Below are 12,328 nucleotides of genomic sequence, written 5' to 3'. Positions count from 1 at the left end.
TTTAGTTTCTGTGCTGATGAAGATTTCAGTTATTGATCATCACAGGCAGACTTTAAACTCCAGTCCAATTCTGAAAATCTATGAAGCAAACAGTTGCTGCTGTGCTTTTCGACTGCTGCAGATGCTGGAGTGGGCAAGGGAAGAAACTGAGTACTGTTCTCTGTCTATAAAAACCTTTTGACAGTGTAAAATATTTATGTTTCAAACTTCAAACTGTTTACTTGAAGGTGCCTGGTCACCAAAGCTCATGTCAATAGGTGTTTCTTTTGTTGCTGACATAGTTCAGCAGATGAGTTCTGTTTACAGAGGGAGAATATTAGTCTTCTTTTATTTATTGCTTTAGTTTGTAAATAATGTCTGTGTTCACTTCTCTCCATCACTGTCAGGCTAATACTGTGCTCACTTTTCCTATGTTACATTGGGATTTTGTCATATTAGATGTCTTGGAACCAGGACAGCAAACTGACTTCTTTTGCCACAATGGCAGCTGGTTCCCCAATCCACCAGATGCTTTCGCTGTCGAGCCAGACAAATAGATTTTCGGAATAGAACCGGGCTTTCAGAAATAGCTGGCCGAGTAAACAAAATCATTTTTTTGCAGCTATTTCCCACCTTATTTGGAACAGACACAGCCTGTTTGAGTCACACTGTGTTCAATCGCACTTGCCTCTGTCTTTGTAAATCCCTGTTTTGGTAGCTAGTGAGATTTGATGATTAATGTCAACCTGTAAATACAAACCAATCAAGTCCACTCATATAATAATAAACCTTTTAAGGCCATACACAAAACTCTTGTGTTTCCCCAGTAGAAGACCTTGGCTGCTTAGCTTGGCAAGGATTATTAGCAAGAGGATACTTTTATTAAAGTAACTTTAATGAAATGAGTCAGTACTACGTGGTGTGCGTATTTCCCAATGTCCATCTGCCTGATTTGATAACAGGGAAAGAGGAAAGGGCTGGCAGGACCCACTGCAGAGTTAACGTTCAGCAAAAAGAGCCGCAAGCCACTAACCAAAGGAAGCTACCTTTGCATGACAATTAGGGAGCTAGCATGAGGTGCCTGCCTGGCTGCCTGGCCTCAAGGAATGGGCACAAGAGAGAGGGAGAGGGAGAGGAGATGGCAGGCAAACCTGTCTCTCTCTCTGCACGTGGTCCTTCAGTACATCTGTTTCCATGTTTGATTGGATCATGATGAAAGCATCACAGGGCTTGATCCTGAGTTGAAGGTTCTACAAGTTATCGTTAAACAGTGTTTTCTCATAAGTAGTGCAATATACCATCTGTAGCATGTCCTTGGCTTGTGTTTCTAAAATCTGACTCAAGGCGGACTATTCATATGCAACACAGTTTCAACTTGGCTTAGTCATAGAGCAAGCCTTGCCTTCCTCTTCTCTTTTTGGGTCATAATGACCACCAGTTTTAACTGCACAGGGGACACATGTCTCCCTTTTATCTGAAAGTCTTGCTGTAGGCATCCAAGTGTCTTTATCATCACAATGACTGCACCATTTACACCAAATCATGGCCTCCATCCATTTTCCATCTCTCTGTCTCCCTCTGATCACTTACATTTATAGGTCACAGCATGTTCTATTTCAGACATGCAGTGGGACAGTAGATAATGTAAGCATGGGGTTTAAACTGTGAGGCCTGGGGGAACTTTAAACGTTGCGGCGTCTGCCCTTGTTACTGTCAGCCCCGGCTGAGCAGGTTGTGTGTGCCATCCTCATTACTCGCCACGTCCGTCACTTGCCTGGCAACTGGGCTGCTGTATTGGGGGGTAGAAAACGAGGAGGAGGAGGGAAGAAATATTATAGCCAGAGCTGCTCCTTCCATCTCTCGGCTGACATTTCCCCTTAAACTGTTTATTTACAATACAAAATGAATGGATGGCGGCCAAGGGAAGCTGGCTGTCAACTGGCATTGTCAACACTGCTGCCTGTCCGCGACAGGAAATTGGCAACTGTATTTCTGTTCCCACGGATTTCACTCTCCGTCTCTCTCTCTTCGTCGTTCTCACGTTCCTTTCCGTCTCTGTCATTTTGTAACGTGCCACAGTCTCATGGCCCTCTCCCCTTACTTTGACAGCCTTCATTTGCAAATCTGACACTGTACACAAACACACTCATTTCTTCTTGTCATTAATGAATCTCTTGAAACATCCATCTGAATGAAATCTGTTTTTTGTTTTTTTTTTAATAATTTTTTTTTTTAACTCCAATTTTTTTTTTAACGCTCAGTAATGACATGACAGGATAAAATCACAACAAATACAAAAAATATTGGATACAAGCTAAAATATATTTTTATGATCCCTTTGATAAGTCACGTATCAGGAATTACAGCACTGATACATTTAACTAGGATACTTTTTTCTGTTTCATTTGTTATGCTTCTTTGTAATGGTTTTGGGATTTTTTCCTGTTATTAAGTTGCTTTCCAATATTTATTTAGATTTATTAAGATTTGATTCAGACTTTTTTGCCATGGCTGGACAATATCATAGTATTTATTGGGATAGAATTTTATATTGCAGTATTCTTATTTACATTTTCTTTCATCTTTAAGTTTATTTTCATCATTTTCTAAATTAAATCCATAGATGTTTTCAATGTTTTGTTTTTACTTAACTGCACTTTAAATCAGTAGGGGCTGAAAAGATGGCAGAACTTTAAAATACACACCCTTCTTCTACAGCTCTCTCCTCTCAGTCCAAATCAAAACGGTAAATATAAAGCTACATGAATCTGTTGCTGTGGAAAAGCAGTGAAGCCACTTTTCTAAGCTTCTGGTTTAAGTCACAAATCACAGCAGTAGAGTTACCCACCTGAAAACATCTCTAATAAATCTGTGTCATAAGGGAAAAGAGGCCACAAGTGTGGGTAGAATTCTTGTTTTCTTCCAGACTATTTGAATTGCAATATGCTTACTGGTGTTATATAGATTTTTGCCAATTTTATTTCATTTTTAATGCTGAGAAAGGCACTGTCCTGCTTTGAAGTTGTTTCATGTTGTTTTTGTCCGTTTTGTTCTTTTCTTTTTTTGTTACATGCCTTGCAATTTTCCTCTTGAAGCACTTTATTACTTTTTGTACTTTGTTTCCATTCTGCTCCACCTTTTGCATCATTAGTACATGTTGTATAATTTTTTACACAATGATCGTGTTGGTTTGTCACTTACGAATCTTTCCTCCTATCTCAGTTACGTGGCTTCATCTTGTCTGTTATATCACCTACACTATATTGCCAAAAGTATTTGCTCACCTGCCTTGACTCGCATATGAATTTAAGTGACATCCCATTCCTAGTCTATGGGGTTCAATATGACGTGGGTCCACCCTTTGCAGCTATAACGGCTTCAACTCTTCTGGGAAGGCTGTCCACAAGGTTTAGGAGTGTGTTTATGGGAATTTTGGACCATTCTTCCAGAAGTGCATTTGTGAGGTCACACACTGATGTTGGACAGAAGGCCTGGCTCTCAGTCTCCGCTCTAATTCATCCCAAAGGTGTTCTGTCGGGTTGAGGTCAGGACTCTGTGCAGGCCAGTCAAGTTCATCCACACCAGACTCTGTCATCCATGCCTTTATGGACCTTGCTTTGTGCACTGGTGCACAGTCATGTTGGAAGAGGAAGGGGCCAGCTCCAAACTGTTCCCACAAAGTTGGGAGCATGGAATTGTCCAAAATGTCTTGGTGTGCTGAAGCATTCCCAGTTCCTTTCACTGGAACTAAGGGACCAAGCCCAGCTCCTGAAAAACAACCCCACACCATAATCCCCCCTCCACCAAACTTTACACTTGGCACAGTGCAGTCCGACAAGTATCGTTCTCCTGGTGACCGCCAAACCCAGACCCGTCCATCAGGTTGCCAGATGGAGAAGCGCGATTGGTCACTCCAGAGAATGCGCCTCCACTGCTCTAGAGTCCAGTGGCGGCGTGCTTTACACCACTGCATCCGGCGCTTTGCATTGCACTTGGTGATGTATGGCTTGGATGCAGCTGCTCGGCCATGGAAACCCATTCCATGAAGCTCTCTGCACACTGTTCTTGAGCTAATCTGAAGGCCACATGAAGTTTGAAGGTCTGTAGTGATTGACTCTGCAGAAAGTTGGCGACCTCTTCGCACTATGCGCCTCACCATCCGCTGACCCCGCTCCGTTACTTTACGTGGCCTACCACTTCGTTACTGAGTTGCTGTCGTTCCCAAACACTTCTGCCTTCTTATAATACAGCTGACAGTTGACTGTGGAATATTTAGGAGCCAGGAAATTTCATGACTGGATTTGTTGCACAGGTGGCATCCTGTCACAGTTCCACGCTGGAATTCACTGAGCTCCTGAGAGCGACCCATTCTCTCACAAATGTTTGTAAAAGCAGTCTGCATGCCTAGGTGCTTGATTTTATACACCTGTGGCCATGGAAGTGACTGGAACACCTGATTCTGATTATTTGGATGGGTGAGCGAATATTTTTGGCAATATAGTGTATGTCTGTTTAATTTTGCTGTGTCCTTTATGTAGTCTTGATTCCATTGCTACATGTGCAATTTTTTAAAACTGCAAATAATTACTTGTTTTCTTACGAAAGGACCAACAATCAACCTTTACACTTGAAAGAAATATTAATTTGACAGATGATTACTAATATTGGCTGACATGAACATTTTTAACATAATGAGGTTTTTGTCAAGCCATGCTTAAGTCTGGTTTGCAATTTAAGTTTAAACATTTTACACAACAGATTAACTATTTATAACTATTTTCTTGAATATTTTTCTCCATGAACATCCTAGTATATAATAAATGCTTAGTGGCCTTGGCTAATCCTGATTTGCTTGATCTCGTAGTTATTCCATAACAGAGTCACGTTCATCGATATTGATGCCCAGCTTCAGATCATGGAAAACTGACAGGTTGATAGTGATGTTTTTCAACCTGTTTAATGAATCCATTTGACTCGTCAAAGGGTGGTTGTTGCAGTGGTAATCAGGAATGCTTATTCACAAACAACGGAGAACATTCCTGATGCGCTGAGACTCCTTTTTCTCCTTTTGAAGAGATATAATCTAAACAAAGCCCTCAGAGGTTGCGTGGTTTAATGAAGTGTTGGAAACCTTGGAAATGTTATTGAAACATTATGTCATCTGGACCTTTTACTGAGATGTCAGTCCTTCATCCCAATTCCCTGTCTCCTCTCCAATCCAAGCAAAGCCCCGAGAGACACTTTCTCATCTCAAAGACTTCCTTCAATGTCTTTCGCTCCCTATCTTTTCCTCTCTCCCTCACTTTCACTCTCTGGTTTCTCTCACTTGCTTTCAAAGCTGACAAATGAAGAGGGTAAAGAGTTGGGGGGGGGGGCAATGGGGAGAGAAAGAGTGAGATAGAGAGCTGATTAGATTAGAGGAACATGCTGGACTTAACACTCTCCTAATGAGCACTACAAAGGATTCAAGCTGCTTCTCTGGGGGTTCGTGAAGAATGTTACGCATGATACAGCACAGAGGAATGTTTGAGTACGTACACATGTGTGTAAATCTCAAAAAGGTGAAGTAGAGGTTGCCATGTGACTTCACTATCCCCTCTCTGTACCTGAAGAAAGTTTGTTTAATTACCATTCAACACAAAATAAAATTGGGCTCTGTGGGGATTCTGAAGGAGAGGAAAGTCTGAAGCAGCGACGACCCATAGAGAAGAGTTTTTTTGGAACGTGTAGAAGAATTTTGAGTCTTTATGCCATTTTGGTGTGTAAGACCCCACATTCATTTGTCTTCAAAGGTGTGCCCTGAAACTGTCTTGCAGATGTGAAACCCACTAAACAGTGTGTAGATCAATTATGAAGATACACAATATACACTGCCTAGCTGTAAAAAAACATGCACATGCAATATTTCACTGCACCACCTTCGGTTTTGATTACAGGAGACATTCATTGTGACATCTTTTTTTTTTAACCGCATAAGGCTTATGTAGTGTCACAATAAGGTTCATAATATTTTGTCCATCCATAGTTGCATTAATTTTGGATTTTTGATGATGGAGAACCAGACAGCTGCATCAAGTCTTCATCACATCCCAAATTTCAGTTTGGACTATATGGAGGCTAATCCATGTTTGAAAATGATGTGTCATTCTCCCTCAACCATTCTGTCACAAGCCTGCTGAATCCTGGCATTGTCCAATCTTTTTGACGTTAAAGAAATGAGAGGCTACTTACTGTATCAGTTAGAGTTAAATAGACAGCCCGGCCAAAAAAAAGGAACTGCCTGGATTTAACTAAGCAAACAGTTCACATCCTTCCATCAGTAAGTACTGCAGTGGTTAATGTTTCAGCTGTAGTATGTTATTTAACTCTAACTGATGCAATAAGTAGCCTCTCATTTCTTTAACATCAAAAAAGATTGGACAATGCCAAGATCGATCAGGATCATCAGGCTTGTGACAGAATGGTTCAGGGAAAATGAGACATCATTTTCACACATGGATTAGCCTCCATATTATCCAGACTGTAATTTGGGATGTGATGAAGACTTGATGCAGCAGCCCAATTCTCCATCATCAAAAATCCAAAATTAATGCAACTATGGATGGAAAAAAATATTATGAGCCTTATTGTGACACTACATAAGCATTATGTGGCAAAAAAGATGTCACAGTGAATGTCTCCCTTAACCAAACCTAGGTGCAGTGAAAAATAACTTTTGTTTTTTGGCCGGGCACAGTGTATGTAAGCTATTTCTAAGAAGTGGTGGGGCATCCATATGGGGATTTACCAAACACCCATTTCTTACCCTTATGAACATCACACCTGCAACATGTTAGCAAAGACAGTGATTTTAGAAGGGAAATATGAAGAAAAACATTTAAATATCTTAGTCAAAAAAATGTATTATTAGGTGAGGCATGATGAAATGAGGGACTAAAAAACTACAGAATATAAAAATGCACATTTTCCCACTGTAGCTCTCTCATCTCGGTCCAAATCAAAAGACTAAATATAAATCTAGATGACCTGATGCTTTGACACCACTGTGGAAAAGTGACGCCACTTTTCCATGGTTATGTGTCAAGCCAAGGAAGTCCATAGTGGAACTGTAGAGTCATGTCTGACAGAATGTGATGAACTATCAATAATGTTTTTAACCCCCTACCTGTCTGAAAATGTGTATAAATGGCCAAATTCTCCCGTTTTGGACAGGTTTTTTACAACCTGAAAACAGTCAACAGAAAAGGGGGGGTGGGGATTCTCATTTCCTGTCTAACCAATTGAATTACAGTATGCTTAAAGGTTATTAAGGAGTTTTTACCAAATGATGCCAAAAAACTATCACTGTGCCTTTAAAAGGGGTGCTAAATGTAACTCCATAAAAGTGGTACTTTGGCAAGGTGTGATTTCTGTGTTGTATTAAAGACAAAATATCAGAGGAGGCAACATTCAAAAGAAATCAGCTACTGGAAGTGGTTTATAAAATGCTGTGTATTTTACTGCCCTTTTTCCCTGTTTGTTTCTTTACTGCCTCAGACAGTGTACTGAGCATGTCATAAGCCCCTTTTGCACAACACTTCTGTTCCAGGAATATTTCACCTTTATTCCAGAATGACGTCTGTGTAAACTAAATGGTGGGATCATTTGGTCCCACCTCTGTCACGGCTCTGTAACGCTTCTGGAGGTAGTAACAGAGCCATGGTAAAGGTGGAATCAGGATTCTGGAACGCTGTGTAAAAGGAACACTTCTGCAGCCAAGGTGTGACGTTTTTCCGATGCGCAAGTTATACGTCACACTATGTGCTGCACTGCGTCCCCAACCCTTTGATTCTGGAACACAGGTCCGCTATGGAAAACTCCCGCCTGTCTCACCACTCTCACTCCTTTGGCTTGGCTGTGTAAATTGATGGTGTCAAAAGGTGGAGTCACCATTTCCCCTTTTTTTCCGGGATCTCTGTGTAAAAGTAGCTGTAGAAATGACCCCCCTCTGTGATTTGATTTGACCCTGTTTTGTAAAAATGATATCTTTTAAAGAGCAGTGCTGAAAGCAATGACTCTGAATTTTTGTTTTTATGTTTAGTAACTCAAGGCTGTCTTTTCAGATATTTATACTAGATCATTTGGTTCTGTATAACATCATGCTTAACTCCGCAACAAAATGTAACCTGAAAGTTACACTTCAAAAGGTCGATACATTACCCAGCCCTCTTTTCTAGTCAAAGCTCCCCTCTGTTGTCTGAACTACTCAACCTACCTGCTAAAACTAATTTCAGATGCTTGTATCAGTGATCTCATTGCCCGAGGCTTGTGAGTATAGACGTGGGTTTGAACATAGAATAGTAATCAGACACTTTGCCTTCAGGCTTTGGGCCCATTTCATTGCAACATCACTGTTAACGCTGCACCAGACAACTTGTCAGTCATGTGGTCTTCATCCGGTCTTCAATTCAGGATACAGTTTGATCCACTACACTTTAATGACACTGCTCTGTGTGTGTGTTAAAGGTTGTGCGACACATTTAATGCGCCTTCTATCTCAGCTATATCACCTTCCCATACAGTGTAGTCCGGTGCCTCATCAGCACAAGCTGTCAGTGGCGGGACATGCTCGACTTAGTCACAAATTTCCAGGTCTCCACATATTGAAAACACAGTTGTTTAAGTGTAGAAAATGTATGCGACAGCAAGACCCCACGCACTAAGGGCCTGTGTGCAGTCTCGGCAGCCAGTCTTTAGAGGAAATTGAGAGAAGTGCTTACAGGGTTGGACAGGCTCAACGAGAACCTGCCAGAGTCTCCTGTCAGGGTTTGAGAATCACACTGTTGCAATCTCATTAAATGAACAAGGCCTTTCAGTCAGAGCTCCAGAGCGAGTGGAGAGCAGCATTGTGTTTTTATTTCCCTTCTCCCTACTCAGTACATATGTGGCTTCTTCCAAAAGAGGAAAGCAGGACAAGAATTTGTATGCATAAAATACAGTGATCTTTGATTTTCCTGTGCATCCTGCCAATTTATGTGATTATTTTATGTCTAATTTTTGAATGTATTTTTCTTTTTATCTGGCTGTCTTTCCATGTATTAGCAGACTTATCTAAGGATCACTGAGCTCAAATCACAACCCTCACATTTTGTTCCTTTAGTTGGGGAAGTGACCATTCATATTACATATTAGCAATGGTCGAATGGGATATATGGGGAATATTAATGACAATATAACCAGGAAAAATCTAGGTTTAAAGTACATAAGCAGGAAATGAGTCATAGTTTTTTTTAGCACATTTTGACTGGTCCTAATGGCTCATGCTAGTGGAAAACTGTAGTTTGCCTCCTCAACATAAAAACATACCCAACCTATTTTTAACTGTCTCAAATGCAGATGGATGGGCTACTGTAAGGATGAGGAGCAGTTTGAGCTAGTATAGTGTTCAGCAATGATTCATGGATATGCCATGTTAGCGGATGGTTGTAGCTGAAGGCAGGCAGCTGGAGGTGTGAGGAAGCAGAAGGCTGACTTATTTATCTTAAGAAAGGGGAGCCTAGTGAAGTGCCACCCAGCTTTACATCCACTTAGCTACACATATTCACACTTTGGTGGTGTCGACGTGTTTTTAGCTCATGCACTCTGAGTCTCCACTGGATCAGTGGACAAGGTCAGATGCTTTGTTATAAGCCCCTATTTGACAGTGGTTAAGAGAGATGGAATTGGTTCTAACCCTTTTCAAGTCCCTTTCACATTTTCCAAGCTGAGCATGTAGAGATAAATAATGGAAAATATGTCTCTTGTGAATAAACGTTTTAAATTTGGTTAAAATACCATCTTTTTCAACAGCAGGGCCGCTAAAATGCTGTCGGCAGCAACAAGTGCCTCAGTGTTTCAAATGGCAACCTTTGCACCTCCTTCTCTCTGTTACAGCTTCAACTAGTGAGGGGGATTTTGTTTTGTATGTAATTGTGGCATTGAAATGCTGTGATTGTAGAATAATCAATGTTCCATTTGCTTTCACTCTTTTCATCAGCATTCAGCTTTACAGAAAAAAAGGGTCTGAGGTTTGATGGGCTAAACTGGCAAACACTGAATACTGACAGACTGCAGCCGGCAGGACTAAACTTTGTAACCTGAGGTGTTCACTGGTTTATCATTTTCTTTACTTTATTAACTTTGCAGACCTGAAAACAGCTGTGTTTCACACAAAAAAACTTTTTGGAAATCTAATGAAAATTGTTGTGCACTATGTTACCATCAATTTAAAATGTGCATTGACTGAATTGGTTGTGATTGGCATGTGAGTTCAGTCTTAGATTATCTCATATTCACCCTGAATGACACGCCGAGCCAGGATTTGTTCCTGTAGTATCTGTCAACCTCTAGTTTAGACACAGTACCTGTATTTGTACACACCACTTCTCTAAAAACAAACAAACATCAGAAGTGCTGTTCTGTTACTCTGCAAGGTCCTTGTCAATCACATTTTCCACAGGCCTCTCTTCTTCTCCAACCAGTGTGCTCGAGAAGTTGAAGTTGTAAGCAGTTACTTGCAGCCGACTAGGGAGGGGGGTTTTCTGTGTGGAGTTGGCATGTTCTCCCTGTGTTTGCGTGGGTTCTTTCCTGGTACTCCGGCTTCCCCCCACCATCCAAAGATGTGCACTAATAGGTTAATTGATTAATCTAAATTGCCCATAGGTGTGAATGTGAGAGTGATTGGTTGTTCGTCTCTATATGTCAGCCCTGCGATGAACTGGCAACATATCCAGGGGTGTACCCTGCCTTCACCCATGGATAGCTGAGATAGGCTCCAACATCCCCCATATATCCCAGCTGGTCTTGACCAGCTCTAAATGTAAAGTGTCATATGAGAACCTTTGTATATTTGGCGCTATGTAAATAAAATTTGATTTATTTGATTGATTGATTGATTGATTTACAGTATGCTACATGTTTAAATATGCTTTATTTGATACATGTTCAGTGTAAATGCATAGTGTGTAAATAAAATTATAATATTGCCATGAATGAAAAAATAATGTCAGTACAGATCAATCAAATGCTCACCTTGGGGGTGGACGCATTTCAAATCATATCATTCAAGGAAAAACATTCAAAGAAATGTTTGTTCCAAAAGTGGTCCAGTAAAATGATTACTCAGATGTATAAAAACGAAAAGGAATAAGAGAGGAGTGAACAGGGTAAGGAATGTCTTAAGATCAGTGCTGATGGTTTAATTTGTTTGATTTATGTTATAAATTATAGATATCTCTGAGCTTGGTCCAGTCATGCTTCTCCTTTGTGTTAATTCTAAGCTCAATGATATTGTACGCCTAATTTTAACACAGCAGTGTTTACAACTGAACACATTGTTAAGATCTTGTAAAACAAATAGGCTCATGTATCTTGGACCAACGAATGTGACAAGCACTACACAGTCTGTGGCCTGCGCTCAGCTCAGCAGAAAGGCTGGGTTTGCTCTGCCGTGTGGACCGATGAGGCTTCCACCAGAACACCACTCTTCATGTCAGTAACCATGGTGATATAAAGTCGAGCTACACAGTGCATTGATCATTCTCCGAGCTGTCATCATTATCATCCAAATAATTCCTTCTCCCTTCAGCGACTCTCACCTGTTCCCCTCACACTCGCAGTCTGACAGTTTTCATCAACATTCATATAAATTTCTCTCTTACTTATTTTTTATGTCTTGGCAAGATGTTTTGGCAATTAACCTGTGCTTTTGGTCAGTATTGTTTTGTTTTTCTGTCTTTCTAATTTGTCACATTAGGCAAGCTCCTCACAATTCTATTTCTTTCCGCAGACACTCCATTCAGAGAAGGTCAGGAGCGGGACCTGAAGGCAGCCCTGAAGGGGATGGATCCCTCCATCCCACTGGTTTTTGTCAGTGGGAACCATGACCTTGGCAACACTCCCAATGATAGGACAGTGGAGCAGTACTGCACTGCATGGGGTGATGACTATTTCAGCTTCTGGGTAAGGAGTCTGTCTGTTCTAATTTAATAAAGGTACATCTTATCTTTCCCCTCTCAATGAAGAAAGATGAAGATGTCACCACAGTAACACTGGGTTCCATGATGCTCTCTACTGTCCCCTGTTTACTGGTGCAGTCACGACAGCAAACATAACTCACTGAAGTAAGAAACTGAAAAGCTTCTCATATTGTGAAAGAGTCAGATGCCTATTTTTAGAGTTTGTCCAGATTTAAGAGCATCTGTATCAATGGAAATACTTAATGCTGTGGAAATATTTACTGCCTCTATACATATTGTTTTATCAACAATTATTAATAATACCAAAGATTGTGTTAGTTGTTGTCATATAAGTGAGATTTTGTATCTTATTC

General features: G+C 40.7%; 1 protein-coding gene across 1 annotated transcript in view; it reads left to right on the top strand.

Moving 5' to 3' along the window:
• The window catches only part of cpped1 (calcineurin-like phosphoesterase domain containing 1), a 58,167-nt gene that overhangs the window by 8,468 nt on the left and 37,371 nt on the right, over positions 1-12,328 (top strand). Inside the window, exon 3 of the mRNA XM_030121629.1 lies at positions 11,786-11,958. Coding sequence (XP_029977489.1) covers positions 11,786-11,958 — 173 coding nt within the window. The remainder of the gene's footprint in view (positions 1-11,785; positions 11,959-12,328) is intronic.

The sequence above is a fragment of the Sphaeramia orbicularis genome, chromosome 19, assembly GCF_902148855.1.
Source record: "Sphaeramia orbicularis chromosome 19, fSphaOr1.1, whole genome shotgun sequence".
Classification (NCBI taxonomy): domain Eukaryota; kingdom Metazoa; phylum Chordata; class Actinopteri; order Kurtiformes; family Apogonidae; genus Sphaeramia; species Sphaeramia orbicularis.
Note: the sequence above shows the minus strand (reverse complement) of the source record. Positions and strands in the feature narration are given on the sequence as shown.